This window comes from Cervus canadensis, chromosome 2 (genome assembly GCF_019320065.1).
Source record: "Cervus canadensis isolate Bull #8, Minnesota chromosome 2, ASM1932006v1, whole genome shotgun sequence".
Classification (NCBI taxonomy): domain Eukaryota; kingdom Metazoa; phylum Chordata; class Mammalia; order Artiodactyla; family Cervidae; genus Cervus; species Cervus canadensis.
Window position 1 is genome coordinate 19112474 of NC_057387.1, and position 18165 is coordinate 19130638.

General features: G+C 43.1%; 2 protein-coding genes across 8 annotated transcripts in view; one reads left to right on the plus strand and one right to left on the minus strand.

Moving 5' to 3' along the window:
* The first annotated feature begins 1970 nt into the window (after window positions 1-1970).
* On the plus strand, window positions 1971-4318 carry PSMB4 (proteasome 20S subunit beta 4). Its single transcript, XM_043458239.1, has 7 exons — window positions 1971-2150; window positions 2396-2602; window positions 2844-2990; window positions 3152-3233; window positions 3609-3725; window positions 3925-4013; window positions 4196-4318. The coding sequence occupies exons 1-7, from the start codon at window positions 2011-2013 to the stop codon at window positions 4206-4208; spliced, it is 795 nt and encodes a 264-aa protein (XP_043314174.1). The 5' UTR covers window positions 1971-2010; the 3' UTR covers window positions 4209-4318.
* Window positions 4319-5579: 1261 nt separating this feature from the next.
* Window positions 5580-18165, minus strand: part of POGZ (pogo transposable element derived with ZNF domain) — a 57729-nt gene continuing 45143 nt past the window's right edge. For all 7 annotated transcript variants that reach the window (XM_043458278.1, XM_043458294.1, XM_043458287.1 and 4 more), the window contains 9 exons: window positions 15081-15181; window positions 14251-14397; window positions 11150-11284; window positions 10861-11033; window positions 10566-10706; window positions 10032-10088; window positions 9727-9839; window positions 9456-9480; window positions 5580-9325 (listed from right to left, as the gene is read on the minus strand). In XM_043458278.1, coding sequence (XP_043314213.1) covers window positions 7657-9325; window positions 9456-9480; window positions 9727-9839; window positions 10032-10088; window positions 10566-10706; window positions 10861-11033; window positions 11150-11284; window positions 14251-14397; window positions 15081-15181 — 2561 coding nt within the window. In that variant the 3' untranslated portion in view covers window positions 5580-7656. The remainder of the gene's footprint in view (window positions 9326-9455; window positions 9481-9726; window positions 9840-10031; window positions 10089-10565; window positions 10707-10860; window positions 11034-11149; window positions 11285-14250; window positions 14398-15080; window positions 15182-18165) is intronic.

The window sequence follows — 18165 nt, forward strand, 5'->3', positions numbered from 1 at the left end:
TAGAGGATATAAAATTGCAAAAATCCCTAGGGCATACCCACAGGGAAGTGCAGCCATGAATAAACTGGACACATTTTCTTTTTCATCTTTCTGTTATAGCCCGCAGGGCCTGGCCCTGAACAGGTCAAGAAATGCTCCTTAACTCTTTTGTAGTTGAAGTTTCAAATTCCACTTCTCCTAAAATATGGAGCATTAGCACTTTCACTGTGGGAGTGTAAAATCTTAATGAGGTGGTGGTGATGGTGATGATTAATTTCAATTTAGTCTAGTGTTATTTCTTTTCTGAGCATTTCAAGACATTCCCTATAACCAGGGATATCCTGACATGTTACAGAACCAGTCTGATGACTACTGTTTTAAAAGCTTGAACACTGGTGAGAGCTAAATACTAATTAAACTTAAAGCCAACCACAGAAAACTGGGCAAACTTAAAAATGACTTTCCAGGTAATACCAGACCTGATTTAAAAAGAGAAGAAACTTCTTAAACTTGCCGTGTTTCAGTTTAACTTACGACTTCTTGTTTTCATCTTAGCACAAAAGACAAGCTAGTCACCTTCTGAATGCTGCATCATCAAACATTAGTGGTTTGCTTTCCCTGTTATCCTACTCTCAGGCTGGATGAATCTAGATTCTTTCACTTTTCTTCTTTTAGACCCTGTAGAATTTTATTACCTGCTTGATCTCTGGAACTGGTACTGGCCCTACCAGAGCCTTAATCTAGGGATCCAAAATGGAGTGAGACCAGAAACCAGCAAGCCACCTCAGGCCACTTACAAACAAGGATATAGTCAGTTAATTGATGGCTAATTGCTTTAAAGTTCATGTGATGAGGGCTCTCCTAGCTATGAAAGTCAAGGATTTTAGCAGTTTTGGAGGAATCCCATTAAGCCTTTTGTTATCACCTGCTATGTGTCCAAGTACGCCTCTGAGAGGCCCAAGAATCACCTGGAATATGGGGGTTGGGAGAAGATGGCTATTAATTAGAAGAAAAAAATAGACTATCTGGTTTTCAAGTCCAAAAATTGACACAAAGAGCATCATTTGGGTGCCTCTAACGCAAGATCTTGACCCTTCCCTTTACAGGGTTTCAAGACCTAATGAAATAACTTCATTTCAATTAGGCTAAAATTTCGTGCATTGCTTTGGTTCAAATTAACTCAGGGAATTTAAAAAACAAAACTGATCTGGTTTCCTGCTGAGTAAAACATTTTGAATCTAGTTGTGTAGGGAGGAGTGGCGAAGGACTAGTTTGCGGGTTATTTGATTCCAGACACTGCTTCCAGGCACTGCGGCAGAATCACAGAGATGGGAACGCCTGGAGTTTAGTTACACTCCCACAGTCGATGGAATTTTTCTTCTGTTTAAGAGGTAGGCAAGAGCATCTGCCAATCAGAAAACGTTCAGAGATTTGTCCAAGGTCCTAGAGAGTGAGTGATCCATCTGAGATAGCACATATCCCAGGGTACTCGCAACTGTTTGATTCCTTTTTAAATTCTGAGTTTGAAAACTCAGACCTACCATTACTTGCTCTGTGATCGGGTTAATCACTACACAAGTCTCGGTTTCTTATCTGTAAAGTGGGTCGAATAAGCCACATGAAGCTGCTTTGAGAAATACAAATTTAAGAGACCCTGAGTTCACTGTTAGTTTCGTATGGGGTTTCCTTTTCCAATCTAAAAGGAGAGGTGCTTCCTCGCGCAGTGTCAGCGTCTTGAAGTGCCCCACCCCCGCTCCATACCCATCTCCCACCCCACCCACCCCTTCCTTGAATTCGTGTGTCTGAACACAGTTCTAGTCCAGACTCTACCGCGTAGTGACACGAGGTCAGGCAATTCCAATTCTCAGGGTCTCTCTCGGTCGCTGCCCGGGACAAGGGTACGGTCGACCCCGACCTTATCAATATGGCTGCTGGAAGTAGCTTGCAGGAAGAAGAAAGGTGCGGCACTGAAGGATCACTTCCGCTTCCGTTGGTGCAAAAGCTTTCACTTCTCGTGCTACCGTGACTAAGATGGAAGCACTGCTGGAGTCGCGGTCCGGACTTTGGGCCGGTGGTCCGGTCCCCGGGCAGTTTTACCGCATTCCGCCCACTCCCGGTTCCTCTGCGGACCCGGCGTCCGCGCACTACGGGGGTCCGATTATGCGCACCCAGTAAGCTCTCGGCGCCTTAGCCTGCGCAGGGGGAGGGACGGTGGGGCCTGGTGCTGCCGGCCGGTTCTGGGAGCCGGGGAGGTCGAGGAGAGGACCCCGGTGCGCGCTACCGCGGGGGAGCTCGGGGAGGAGAGTCTCGGAGAATGAAAGGAGCCGTGGAAAGTCAGAAACGGAATCCACGGCTCGGGAAGCGGGCTCGTGCTTTCCGCCGCGCCGCCCCTCGCCAGACCTCCCTCTCTCTTTAGGAACCCCATGGTGACCGGGACCTCTGTCCTGGGTCTCAAGTTTGAGGGCGGAGTGGTGATCGCAGCAGACATGCTGGGCTCCTACGGCTCCTTGGCTCGTTTCCGCAACATCTCTCGTATTATGCGAGTCAACAACAGCACCATGCTGGGTGCTTCCGGAGACTATGCCGATTTCCAGTATTTGAAGCAAGTTCTCGGGCAAATGGTGTAAGTCATCTAGAGAATAGTAGTTGTCAAGTGGGGAGGGGAACCCACTGTTTTTTAATCCCTTCAGAAATTTCTGCGGGTAGAGGGCAGGGAGACTTGCTGGGGGTGGAAGATGTGAGAACTTCTGCAAATAGTTTATTTCAGTGGGTTTAAATAGGGAAGATTGTGATAACGTCTTTTGCGGGTGGATGGAAATCCTGACTTCTGTTCTCTCCCTGTTCTCATAACCGATTCTTCTAAGGATCGATGAAGAGCTGTTGGGAGATGGACACAGCTATAGTCCTAAAGCTATTCATTCATGGCTGACCAGGGCCATGTATAGTCGACGCTCCAAGATGAACCCCCTGTGGAACACCATGGTCATTGGAGGTTATGCTGATGGAGAGAGGTTAATTTTAAAGCAAATAATTTCCTTGAGCACCCAACCTCTAGTGCCTTTGTAGTGTCTGTCTCTTCCCCCTGAGTGAATTCCACTTCTGCCTCAGCCCCTATAGTCCCATTCTTCAGCTAAGATACAGAAACCTAAGATGACCTATTGTGTCTTTTTAGCTTCCTGGGTTATGTGGACATGCTTGGTGTAGCCTATGAAGCCCCTTCGCTGGCCACTGGTTACGGTGCATACCTGGCTCAGGTAAGTAGTCAGTTGAGGGGTAGAAGACAGAAGGTAAGGGGATTAGTGGCTGTCTGCTTATTTTACCTTTAAATTCTGACATGAGAAACAGACTATGATCCCTGCTGCTGGGTTTATTTTTGGTCCAGAGGCTATAATGACAAGGTGGGGTATGTCCTGGAGTGAGTCAGTATATGTATGCAAAGTGAGGACACCCATGAATTTCCCCTTCAAGTGGGTCTTAACACAAGTTAAGCAGAATTCATTCCGCTGAGGCAGTAGGTGGAATGTCAGCTTTTCACTCATTTATGACTTATTTTACATCTTGGATTTGCAACAGATCATCAGGTATTCAGCCCATGGTATCGCCTATGTTTTTTCCCCCGATCTCCCTAGCCTCTGCTGCGAGAAGTTCTGGAGAAGCAGCCAGTGCTGAGCCAGACGGAGGCCCGAGAACTAGTGGAACGCTGCATGCGAGTGCTGTACTATCGAGATGCCCGTTCTTATAACCGGGTGAGAAGTATGAATAGTAAATGGGGATCTAATTGGCAGGTTATGCGATTCCTGAGTCTCTATACTTTGAAGAACAGGCCGTTTGTGTCTCCTATTTTTCACATTTCAGAAAAACCCTCCACTTGACCTTTGACCAGGCCCGAGACTTCTTTGATGACAGGATTGGTATTTTCATTGAGAGCTCTGCTTTTTTTTTCAGTTTCAAATCGCCACTGTAACTGAAAAAGGTGTTGAAATAGAGGGACCCCTGTCTGCGGAGACCAACTGGGATATTGCCCACATGATCAGGTGACTGAAATTAAAATTACAGTGGAATAATAGTTGGGAGATCCCTGGTTGTAGTAAGGTTGGTTTTTCTGGAGGTCTCAACCAAAAATTCTCTGGGTGGCAAGGGTTTGGGTTGAAGATAGAGCTACTTTTGGGAATTGATTTCTCACTATGACTTCACGATTTTATCATCTTTTTTATAGTGGCTTTGAATGAAATACAGATGCATTATCCAGAACTGAAGTTGTACCCTTCTTCTAACTTTGAACTTGGCTGGTTCAAAGGTACTATTCTTTTGTAAAATAAATAAATCCTTTGAAGTGCTGGCTCAGTGATTGTACTGTTTGACTAAGTCACACTAAGAATGAAACTGCTCAGTACTGCTATATGCCATCTCCCTGCATGGTCAGAGAACTCTGGTTCTTGTAGCACACATAGACTGTTCTGCATAATACAGATCCACTACTGTCTTCATTTGGGTCTGTATTGAAGGCTGCTTTCTGTATAAGTCAGACTTGATCTTTGTGTGATAATACAATTAGCTTTTGTGTTTAACACTTTTCTTCAACATTCTCACCCATGCCCTAGACTAAAATACAGACTTTCTGGTTAATGTTGACTGCATATGCAATTTTAGTTAAAACGTCATTTCAAAGATGGAAATGTAACATCTAGTAGAGCTGTAGATTACTCCCAAACCAGAAGTAATAGCCTTAATCCTGCACCCATCCAACATCCTCACCCTTCATGGGGAAACCTAATTTTGACATATAACCTAAATGTTTATTTCCAAATCTCCTACTGATTTCTAGCACTTTAAGAAGACCTCTTAGAAGTATTGTGTGTTCACTAAGAAGTCCTGTAGTTGTGAGTCAAATCAGTTGGGAGTTATCAGCCAGTTCTTTTGCCAGGATGGTGTTAAAAAAACTCAAATTTTAAAAAACACCCTGGGTAATACTGATGGTGTATCTTTTCTAAACCTCTTTTTGAGAAACTAGTCTAGGCAGGAAACCCCAAAACTATTACAGGCATACCTTGTTTTTTATGCTTTGCAGATACTGCAGTGTGTTTTACAAACTGAAGGTCTCTGGCTACTCTGCTCGTAAGTTTTGGTGTCATTTTTCCAACAGCATTTGCTTACTTTGTGTTATATTTGGTGATTCTTGCAGTATTTCAAACTCTCATTATTTGTTATGGTGATCAGTCATCTATTAATGTTACTACTGCAAGAAAGATACAACCTGCTGAAGACTCACCTGGTGATAAGCATTATTTGGCAGTATTTTTTAAGGTATCTTAATTTTTTCAGACATAGCGCTATTGCATATTTAATATAGTATAAACATATGCACAGGAAAACACAAAAAATTTGTGACTCGCTTTGTTGTGATAGTTGGTTTATTGTGGTGGTCTGGATCCGAGCCTGCAGTATCTCCAAGGTATGCCTGAAATTCAGTGAGGTGAGAGCTGAGGGAGAAATCAAAACCCTTTCACTTGTGTCACCCATGATTACAGTTAGAGAAATTTAAGCAAAAGAAAACCATCAGCTTTCAATCTGAATTTCACACACTCAGTCTCAACACAAAGTAGTCAATAATAAATACTTGTTTATTGATTAAACTGAATTATAAAAAACAAAACAAAAAAAAACTTCCTTCTACTACTAAGCCATGCAGGCAGAATCCACAAAAGTAATAACTTCCTGGCCAAAACCCAGCCGATCCACTGTTGGTATTATGGCCTTAGAAAAATCACCCATCAGGAAAGTCATACAGTGTGCAGAGGCCAGGAACCCAGCTCTGCTAAGTCTGGGGCTGCTGCAGAGACTACCAAAGAGAAAGATTAGTCACTGTACATAAGAGTTGACCATAGTTCTTGAACTTTCTGAAAGGCAAAGTTTTGACTCAAAAGTCCATATTCTGTCAAAATGGCAATCAGGCAAAAAGCTGGGGAAGAGAAGCCCAGGTGGTTCCTCCATTCAGTTTTCATATGCCATGGGTTCACAAAGCTGGCCAAGCTGTTTACGGAAGGGAACACTCCAGTTCACTATATTATAGTGTGCTGGGAGTTAAAAAACACAAAAAGAAAAACATGAGGAGAAACAGGTGGTATACCACCAGGCCCATCACATTTTGAGCACCTCCCAGTCTGTGAAAGCCTGTTCAAATAGGGTCACCTAGGAAAAAAACCACATTGCTTATAAATCCATTTCCCCTCATTTTATTAAATGTTCCACTTATGTACACTTTAAAGATGAACCATTTACAAGCCTACACGGGTTGCCTCCTTGGCTCACAGAAGGGGAACGCTGCAGAAAGCCTCAGGATGGACGGAAGGACAGTACAGCTGTGGGAAAGGCAGACCTGGATTTTTTTGCTCCTTCTGTGTCACAGTACATTTCAGTCTATAGCCATGAGTACATACGATTAAAAAAAATTCCCTCATGCAAATCGTAGAAAAAAATTTCTTTCCTTGAAGCTGGCAGTGAAAAATAAAGATTCATGTCTTTTTCTTTGTGCACACCCTTACGTGTTTCTTCTTCAGGTCAGATTCTTCTCTAAGCATTAAGAGAAATAGGGGAAAGCCACAGGGTAAGCAGGATTTCAACAAGTGGTCTTTTTAAAGTTCAATACAACTTCTTGCAGTTAGCTGCTGGCTGGAGGACATGTGATCCCTTGAACAAATATGCTGTCCACTTAATAGGAAGTTCGACAAAGCAGGGACTGCCCCGTGGATGGCAGGATGAAGACCCGTACACTGGAAATGGCTTCCACCCTAAGGTTCTGTGTGATCACCTCAGTACCTCTTGCTTGCTAATAACCCATGTATGATCCTTTGTCCAGAGGGATGGTGTAAGAATGGGGAAGGGGGCCAAGGATCACGAGTGCAAAGAGTATTGGTTTTGCTGTGTTTTTGTTGGAGGGAGGGTGGTGAGGAAAAAAAAATCTACTCGTCATTCTGGATGATTAAAGGTGGTTTCATGCATTTTTAAAGCCACAATTTTATATCTAGAGTTGCTGTGGAAACCAACATCTCTGGAGAGGGAAGGAAAGAAAGGAGAAGGAAGAGAGAGTTCAGTGGGATTCTTTTTCCATTTTCATTTTTATATAAAAGTGTTAAGACCACAATGAAAAAACTTTTTTATCCATATATATATATAATAAACCAGTTTGTGAGCTACAATGTTTGTCTTTCCCATCTTCAGAAATGTTCTCACATTGACAATGGTTGGATAGCATCATGCCCAAAGACATTGGCCACACAGTAAAACAAACAAAACCCAGATGTACTATGATACAGTTGAGGTAAAAGGGGAAACAAAAAATTTAACATTCGCCCACAAAGGATTTTTTTTTCTTTTTCTTGATTTTTGTCAGAAAAATACCAAACACAGTGATTTAAATTTAAAAAAAAGTCACAAAAACCTGTTTTTAGCAGAAGTGAATGACCAACAGGCCAGCTCATCGGCTCAGACGTGATCGCTATAGGTTTTCCTAATAATCCACAAATCCACAGGGATGTATATAAGTCAACATCAGGGGGGGAGTGGTGGCATAAAATTAAAAAATATAAACCAAATACCCCCACTTGGTATACCCCTTTATCCTCTACCCTCCCTCACGCTTTCCCACCCCTACTCCACACCCCTTTATGACCCCAACACTCAAATCTCCATCAGATCTAGGTCAGCTTCTTCAAAGCCATAGAAAGACTCGGTCTCGCTTTCACCCTCAAAGAGCTGGTGAAGGCTTTCAGGCTCAATTGTCTCTTCAGGAGATGACCTGGGTCGAGGAGTGGAAGCTGAGGGTTCCTCGGACTGTTCCCCGCTCAGCTTTAGCTGCTCCTCTAGGGAGGCAATTAGCTCCTCCTGCATGTCAGCGTTTCGTGTGGGTGAGTTCATGTTGCCATCAGGGCCAGGTAGAACGCTAGCCACCAGGAAGGACCGCTGAACTAGCTCTGGACAGTCCCCAATAACACCAAGCACCTCAGCCAGCCAGTCCAGAACTAGCTGAAGCAGGACATCAGAATCACACGCAGTATCTGCCATTTCCCGAGCCTGCTCCTTCCACTTTTTGTGCAGGAAGTTCTTGACAGTCCGCTTGATGCAAACATCTAATGGCTGGATTTTGGAGCTGCAGCCTGCGGGGACAACCGCAGGCAAAGTGCTAGAGGCGCTAAGCATGGCCAGCACCTCTTCTGATAAGTGAGTGCGGTGACAGTCCATCACCAGCATGCCTTTGCTGCGCTGGCAAGCCGTGTGTTTCTGCCACACGCGGGTTGACCACAGCTCCATGATCTCATCGTCACTGTAGCCACTCTCCTTCGCCTCTAGCAAGATAGAGTCTGGTACGTTAGCAGGCTGATCCATCTGTCCTCGGTAGAAAACCAGGGTGGGGAGGACAGTGCCATCTGCCAGAATGGCCAGTACCACGTCACACCAAGGCTCCCCTGTGCCCACTGTCTGCAGGGCATTTTCCTTTCGGTCTTCACTGCTCAGTACCTCCGTATCAAGGAACAAGGAGATCTCATCAATAGCCACAATCATAGACAAGGACAAGTCCTGGTTGTGAATTTGCCGCTGTACAAATTCAATGAAGAGTCCTGCATTCTCCGCCACGTCCTTAGGTAGAGTGTGGGCCACAGCTCGCCGTGCGTGGGGAGTCAGGTGGTGACGCAGCATGAAACGCACAGCCCACTCGTATGAGATCTTAAATCCCCCCTCCAAGGAGCGTCCTATTTTGGTGGCTTTCTGGAACAAGGTCTCCTCATTTACAGGTAGCTGTTGCTCCCGCTGGGTCAGCACCCACTCGGCCAGCTTCTCTTCCGCCTCGAAGCTCAGATACTTGCCCTCCAGACTCTCCGCCTGAGAGGCCTGGAATCGCCGGAGCCAACGCCGTATGCGTCGCTGGGGGTTTCGGAAGTGTTCAGCTGCCTGCTCCGTGTCGCAGCATAGGGCAAACAGGACCACTCGAAGCTTCTTCACAGAAAGCTGCTCCTTCTTGCCAACCCCACTGCTACTACCACCCCCTGATGCTGGCTCAGGCTCCTGGGTGGCTGGGCTCCCTTCATCCTGGTCATCAACATTCAGACATTCGGCCTCCTCCGCAGCCAAGGGTGGAAGGGCTAAAGTCTGGAGATGCGTGGGGGTTGGTGGTGGCGTTGCAGTTGAGGCCGGTGACGGGAGTGCCTGGGCCATGGGGGCTGGCAGCTCCTCAGGCTCAGCTGGGGTGACTCCAGCAGACTTCACAGTGGCAGCTTTGTTAGAGGAGAAGGAAGGAGGGTACAAGTTTTTCAAATTCCGGTCGTGAGCTCGGTCACGAGTCTGGCCATGCCTAAACGGTTAGCAAAGAGGAAGAAAAAGCTCAGTTAAATGAGGAAAACAAAATAATAATATTAGTAGTAGTAATAAAGAACAAACATACTATAAAACAGAAATTAAACCATCAAATGAGTTTCTGTTACCTTGAGTGAGATATCCAAGTGAGTCCTATGGGAAATAACACAATAAAAAAATGTCAGCTTGGTGAAGAAACAAACCCTCCTGAGACAGTTCTTGAGATTTTAACCAAAAAATGTACTACTTTCCCAGTCTTATATAAATCTCAGGTTAGAGTGCTTCCAACTTGGTGAAGTATGTCTCAACAGTGAATGAGTTAGGCCAGGAGGAGATGCACCTGACTCACTATGACCTGTATCCTTAGTCCCACCTCCAACTCCCATCTCTCTTACTCACCCCGTGGCAGGATGCTACTGGATCTATGAGAAGGGTTGAATACCAAATGCTTAGCCATGGCATCTCCCACAGAGGTAACAAAGGTACATGAAGTGCAGGCCAGCTTGCTTCCACTGAGAAAGAGAGTCAAGAGTATGTCAGACAAATGCAGCAATAACTCTACTCAGAGTTAAGCTTCAAGGCTTAATAAAGAAAAAGAGTGTTCCTCCTTTCTCCTCTCAAATTAATGCATATGTCTATCCCCCAAAGTAATATAAGGGATTTAATGTATTAAATTAACAGACCATCAGTAAGTTTGTCATTACCTCACAGAATTTTTAAACAAAGCCAAATACTTGGGGCTCTTCCGTGGAACATGATTGCTGAGAAAGACAAAGAGAAAGTTGTATGAGTTACATGGTTCTGCTCGCTTAACTAGAAATCACCAGCCATTGACAAGGCCTGAACAAAAGAAATGCCTCTTCAATCAATCCTAACCTCAACCCAAGCCTATCACATTAATATTTCCTATTAATATGCAAATAGATCCTGGAGGTGGGAGGAATCTATTAAAAGGCATATTCTGCTTGGGGGTGGAGGGGTGGTGACCAGGGTCAGAGACCATATTTCTAAGAAGCGCCCTGGCCGTTGGACCACATTTTGAGTAGCAAGGTTGTACAAAACCAGATTACAGACCAATGAAAGCCAAATAAAGCCGGGTCTGGCCTCTGACTCTGCTAGCAAAGGTGCACAAACAGCTCTAAAAGCTGAAGGGGGAATCACCAGAGGCAGGGGAGGGGATGAAATGAGTTCTGAAGACCTGAAATCCCAGAGAGAAACCTGGCCTAACCCTGACTCACTTGATCATGTGGTTGGCGTAGGCGCGGGAGCAGCAGGTGCTGTAGCGACACAGCGAGCAGTGAACGTAGGTGGGGAAGTGGTTGGGGAAGTCGGGGATCTCAAAGCTGCACTCCAGACACGTCTGCCGGCCCATGACACTCCTGTAGAGGAACAAACAAAATCTTATTACTGCCTCAGGGGCCCACAGACTGTACAGATTCAGGCAACAGACTCTGCTTAAAGGCTACCAGATGACACTGGCTCTCGGGAACAGCTGTGCCCACCCGCCCCCAGCCTCCAGCAGAAGGCACTGACATTTTCCTAACAGCTCTCTTCTGGACGTTGCGCTGGACAGGGGGGTAAAGGAAGACGGGCAGAGGGTCCGCTGAGGAGGCCAGTGGCGCTGCTTCCTGCAAGCTGCCAGGAGGTCCATCACTGGAGGGTACAGGAGCAGTTCGCGGCTGCCCCCGGGAAGCCCGGATTGTCACCTGGGAGTCAAGGGAAGGAATAATTAGACACTACCTGGGAAAGAACCTCAGAACACTGAAAAGCTCTATTCCTCCCCTTCTTGGATCCGTGAAGGGAATGTTGACAAACCCTTTACCTTGGTGCCTGGTTTCAAGCCTTCCAGCTGCTTGGGTTTACGGAAGGTTTTATGGTGCTGCAGCTTGTGTTCAATTTTGTCCTTGGCAAAGAGAAACTGCAGCCGGCATTTGTTGCAGTGATAAACATTCCTCTTCTGAAGGGGAAAAAAAGAGACAGAATCCTTTAAAGGTTCCCAATGAATTTTCTTCCTGAGGAGAAGGTAGATCAGTGCCAATCACAGCATTCTTTCCATCTTTCTGGGGATAATTTAACAGAGTTAAAAAGAAATAGACAAGGTAACACTAAACCTAATTTTTCAATCTTTATCTATAACTTTATATATTTTGCAATACAGTTACAAGCCTTATAAGGTGGTGAGAATCATCACGGCCCACGCTCCCAGAGAAAGATGGGCTGAAAGCCAGGTTAACTAGGTCCTTGGAGCATCACCCACTGACCTGCTTTAACAGCTTGGCTGAGTGGCTTAAGCTTTACTTGCCCACTACTTTTTTTTTAGTTTAGTTATCGTTTTTATTTGAATTACTGTCAATGTTCATTTCATCCTTGATAAACTATAAGTTTGAGATTGTCTTATTACTTTATCTTTACAGTGTGGATGGACATTGCTACTACTGGATATTCTTATTTTTTTAAAAATACAATAAAATGTACATGGTTTAAAAAAAAAATCATACTTTTCTTTTGTACTCCTTCATGTGGTAAGTTTACCTTCAACTCCACTCCTCAGTCCCCTTCCACAGAAACAACTTGTTACCAGCTTCCTGGGTATTCTTTCACAGACAGTCTGTGCATATAACCATATAGCAAACTCAAATGTCTCCATTCACCACCCCTGTTTTCCTTTCTCTTTTTTAACAAAAAACAATAGCACTTTCCTACACAGTGCTGTTTTTCCCCTCTTAACACATCAACACATACAGATATGCCTCCCTGAAAGGCCATTTTGAGGATTCAGTCTGCCCAGTATTGAAACAAGACACATGTCTATGATTCCTTCCTAGGATAGCAAAGGCTCTGTAACCTCAGCTACAGGCGACAGTTCCTACACTAGTACATGGAAATACATCAGTGGTGGATTACAGCAGTCTGTGTGTGAACCTAAGAAGTTGCTTACAAGCGAGAAGCCAGGGCACGTGTGCACACACGTGGATACTACCCACCGGCGCACCCATCTTGTTCTCTATTTTGTTCCCTCTCTATGTACTCTCCCCTCTAGTGGCTGCTTTCCTGCAGCATTTTAAAACAAACGCTTACATGTTCCATCTTCAAAACAAAACACAGCAGCAGCAACAACAAATTCTCCCTTGCTACCTCCTTCCCTCCATCTGCCACCCCTCGTCCTACCCTTCCTAAATTTCTTTAAGTAAGCTGTCTCCATTTCCTTACCTCTCATTCATTTGTCCCACTGAAATTTGGCTTCTACCCTGCTGACCAACAAAATGGCTAAATTAAAGGCCAGCCTCTCACGTTTCCATCTTGCTGATACCTTCTTGCAACACTTGACCATACACTTTCTTTCAAAATGCTTTTGTCCCCGCCTCTTCCTCGACATCGCGACTCTTTGGATTTTCATTCCAGGACTATGGCCCTGGCTTTGTGGAGAGAAAACTCAATGGTCCTTCACCTTATTCTTAATTTGGGGGTTTGGGAGTGGGGGTGAAGCTTACCACTTACAAGTATAAATCTACTGGATTTATATAATGATGATTTCTAAGCATCTTTCACAATTCAGGCCTCAGACCTGTATATCCAACTATCTATTTAGTACTCAATTACACTTGATGTCCATAGATATTGCCGACTCAGAACATCCATCCAAACTTAGAATCCTCCCCTCAAAAGTTACTTTCTCCAGTGTTCTTATCTCAATATAGTCTCCCCATTCATCCAATTACCCAAGACAGAATCCTGGGCACTATTCTTAACTACTCCCTCACTACCTTCACCTAATCCATCTCTAAATTACAGATAGCACTTATCTTCGCAGTATCTTGCAACTCTAATCCTCTTTGTCTTCATTTCAAAAGCCAATAGCCACTATCATCTCTCAGGTAAACTACTGAAAAAGCCTTTGGCTTGTCTCCCTAACTCTTGGAGCAGTCAGTGTAACCATAACTAAAAGCCAATGTGAACACATCACTCCAGGATTTAAAAATCTCTTCAATGGCATCCCAACATCAATTTCTTTTTTAATTAACAGAAGTCTGTATTTTATGTTGATTTGCTTAGTATTTACATACACTCTTTTCTTGATTCTAGGTTCCCATCCAGGATACCACTTGATATTTTACTGGTCACGTCTCTAAGTTCCTCTTGGCAGTTTTCCTCAGACTTCTCCCAACAACTTCTTATAATAAAAGTTGAAGCTCCTTTTTTTAAACTATTTTATTTTTTGGTCAGTTAAAGCCACAGGTTTGTTTATTGGTTGTGCCATGAGGCATGGGGGATCTTAGTTTTCTGACCAAGAATGGAACCCAGGCCCCCTGCATTTGGGAGTGCCGTCTTAAACACTGAAGCACCAGGGAAGTTCTGCAGACTCCTTTTTATGGCTCTAGATTCTCCAAGATCTGTTCTCTAACCTCCAACCTCCCCCATACTCTACACACTCCAACCACACTGAACTTTTTTTTTTTTTTCCAGTGGGTTTTGTCATACATTGATATGAATCAGCCATGGATTTACATGTATTCCCAATCCCGATCCCCCCTCCCACACTGAACTTTTAATTCCTTGAGCCTCCCTGTACCTCTGAGCATGCTGTCCTTCTAGTCCACTTCACCTGGCTCATCCTTACTCATCCTTCGGGTCTTGAACATCCCTTTTCTTGGAAGACTTGCAAGGTTCCCAGAGTAGATTATGTTCATTTTTATATTCTGTATTTCCCCTAACACAACATTGTTCCTGCTTTATTGTACTGTTTAACTGTCCTGTTTAACCACTACATCTCTAGCATCTAGCCCAGTGCCTGGTACATATTACTGAAATTCAATACATTTTTCAAACTCATACATATAATCTTCTCTACCAAAATTATTTGCCTCGCTCAGTCCTGGCCCCAGCAACCATAATTAAACAGGGCAATTGCCTGGTGTCTGGTACCTGGTGCCTCATGTAATGCTGTTGGAACGCACTGCCATTCTTGAAGACCTTCAAGCAATAAGGGCAGAGCAGGTGCCGAGTATCCTCATGGATCATCCGAAAGTGGACATCTACCTCAGAGTAGAGTGAGGAGCGGTACTGACACACCTGAATCACATAAGGAAAATAAGCTAAAAGTGAAGTGAACAACTGAGGCCTTAGAAAAGGGGAAGCAACAAAAATGTTAACATAGAAAAAAATATTTTCATAAATGTACAGAAATCAAGTTATTTTTCTGATTTTATAATGCAGGGTTATGTCTGTGATCATTAATTCAGCCGTGAAATATAGTAAAAATGGGAAGGACAGGAAAGTCTTTAAAGTTCAAATTCTGGCTGAAGGAGTAGTTTTTTCCCTATCTCCACAGGGAACATTCAGGAGACAGACACTTCCTCACTTTAAGTATTTAATTTATTTATTTGGCTGCACTGGGTCTAGAACTGCATGTGGGATCTAGCTCCCTGACCAGGAATCAAACCCAGGCCCCCTGCACTAGGAGTGCAGAATCCTAGCCACTGGGCCAACAGGGAAGTCCCAGACACTCCCTTACTACAGGTATTGTGTTCCAAGACTGGGTTCCTCAGCTGGGTACATGCAAATATCCTTTATGTTTTTCTCCTGCATGAAGAACCCTGAAAACAGAACCTGGGTTCAGTATTTCTTTTGTATTTCCTCAGTGTTCCTTAAACTGAGTATGTGCAATAGGTAATGGGCAATGTTCATTAGTGGATTCTTCACATTCAGCCTGAGAGCAAAAGACTAAATAAAGCTTCCTAAGGAAAAGGCAATACCTGGCAAACATAAGGCATCTCTCCAGGCTTATGAGTATCCTTCATATGCTGGAGAAACAGTGGCTCACTCTCAAATGCCCACTCACAGATCTTGCACTTGGCTGTAAGAAGAAAAATAATCGATAAATACACCTGAAAATAAGACCAAAATCCTGCTGATTCATAATCTTTATTTTCTGACTCCTATATCTTCATTTTCAATAGTATCAGTAACTTATGAGGTCTCTTTCTTTTCTTTAAAATGGTTCTCAACAGTTGTGTTGGTGATAAAAAGTATCCTTCTGTCTCTAGCTCAGACGTCTTCACCAAAGCTCCACTGTAGATTTTGAACTCTCTACAAGACATTTAAACATGAATAGTCCACATCTACTATAACTTAATTCAGCTTCCTCCTGCTTCTCATCATTTTTCTTCTCAATTCCCCACCTCCTCCTGGGCTCAAAACTTAGGCATTATCCGACTCCAAACTTCTGTGTTCTATCACCATTATTTCAAAATGCATCGAGGAACTGTCACTTCTGCATTCTCACAGGTACAAACCTGGGAGAAGCCCAGCTGCTAATCAGCTGGCTTCCAATACCTCCTATCTCCCCAATAAACAGTATCTATTTTTTATATACCATCGTCAAGTAAATGCTCTTAAAATACTGTGTTACTTCATTCCTCTGCTCAAGGAGAGACAACGATTATCTCCTATGAATAATTCAACAGTTACTGAACATGTACTAAATGAGGACAAATAACAGATATGTCCTTAAAAGACATACAACATGAACAGAATTTCTCGCCTTCTTATGAGTTATTGCTAACAAACTGAGATAATTAAACTGTAAAATTAGCCATTTTACCAAACTTCTATATAAGGCTGCAATTCTAAATTTTTGGCAAATATTTTAATTGCTACATATTGTGAATTATACAGGCAAAATACAGTTATTTGTATTTTTCTTAACATTACTGAAATTCTTTTCAAGTTTTTACAAACACATAAATTGTAAATTTGAAGCTTTAAGTGCTTATTTACTGTCTAACCCCTGCCCCCCACTCCCAAATGAGTGAAGCTGAAATAAAACAAATGAACAAAAACCAGAGGTTTTAAATCTGGGGTCCAAAAAAAAAAAAAAAAAAATTTGGGGTCCAAGGAAGAGATCTCAGGGAACCCAGGTATCCCCTGAAACTATCTGCAATGAGTGAAATGTTTATTTTTCTGGGAAGTTTTGTGTTGATTCTCAAAGGTATCTGAAACCCATTTAGAACCACTTCCCAGAGGTACATTAGGTATGAGAACAAAATAAATAAAAAATTCTGCCTCGAATGAGGAAAAGTTGATAACATAAGCTGAACCTTGAAAGAATAGTGATTTGCCAGACAGAGAAGACAAGAGAAGAACTTGAGCAAAGGCATGGAACTGCATGACATGTTTGGGAAACTGTAACTACTGGAATGACAATCTTTTCTCCTGTTTTCTTGCCCTTTACCTCTCAATTCAATTCTCTCAGCTTCTTTTTTTCTTTTCTAGAACACTTTAAAGCATCGGTATTTCCCAGCCTTCTGTCCAAGCCTTTTCCTAGTCTGTGTTTTCCCTGGGCAACCTCACTCACCCTTAAAGGCTTTTCCTATATCAGCTCTATTGTTACAGCTGTCTCATAATACCGATAGTAACATTTATTAAACAATTTCTAATGCATAAGCAACATCCTAAGATTTATATGTATTATCTCATACAAAGCAAATCAGTGAGAAAGGAACCAAAGCCATCAGTGGATTTAAGGAATCTCTAATAACCCTTCATACCTGTTCTAAGGGGGAAGGAGTTGATTTGAGAAAGATTCAAGAGGAAGAATGACTGATTTCCCAAAGTGGCCATCCTAACACTGTCCCTCCCAGCACTATCACGCTCACCTCCTGAACACCTACCACAGTCTCTTGCTTTGAGAAAATAGGTGTGAAATACTGTAGATTCTGCTTCCTGCTTTCCAAACTTGGAAGGACAGATCCTTTTTGCCTTTCTAAGGTTCATCCAATCTCATCATTCCATGTGTGTGTGTGTGTATATATATATATATATACCATGACTTTACGAAACAAGGGGTTCTCCCTTTCCCAAGTCTTTCTTCACAAAGGATCCTCCTGACTCGTGAACACAAGTAAGCATCCATCCCTCAACCTTGCCTCTTCCTTAGTTTACTGCCCTTAAACAAGTTTAAACACAATAACCCATTGATGTTTTGGAGATAATTCAGGAAACTTGAAAATGAAGATAGATGATATTAAAGATTTATGATTAATTCTGTTATATCTTGATAAAGATACTATGGCTATGTATTTTATTTTATTTCTTTCAGGCTGGAAATGAAGTTTACTAAAGTGTTAACTGTATCACCTGGACTGATCAAGTTTATACTTGTTTAAACCTGTAGTTATCACAAAGTGTGATTTCCATTAGAACCCGTAGCTTGAACACAGATCTGGTTGCTCAGGGCATGGAACCCCAGAAGACCACTCAACTCTGTCGCACTTGGCCTCGGTTTGTGGCAGAAGTCCCATTCTCCCTGGGTGTCTCCCATGCACCTGCTCCGTGGCTTGTGCACGAGTGATTTTACATATGCAGAGCCGTCTAAGTGTTTCAGAGTACAGTAGTTATGCATTTGCTCATGTGAATAACCAAGTGTGTCTCTTCCCATCACCCTTCAGAACCCACATTCTTCAGGGACCCATCCTAAGTGTTCCCTGAGATTCCTGATTGCGGTCCATGTAGAGTCACGCGATCTGCAGTGGGTGTTAACTCTTCAGTAAACGTCAGCTCTCTGACCTCCTGGCCCCATGTTAAGAGGTGCAGATGGAAAAAGGCCATCTTTTCTGATGAGGACAGGAATGCCTATGTATTTTAAATGTCCTTACTTTTCAGAGATATATAATGAAGTATTTAGGAGTGAAACATCATTATATCTATAATTTAGTTTAAAAACACTTCAGGAAAAAAAAAAAACTTCAGGAAATAAAAGAAAAAAAATTTTCAAAACTAAAAAGAAAACAATGGATCTCAAGATATTAACACGAAAAAATAAGCTACTTTCATGAAGGA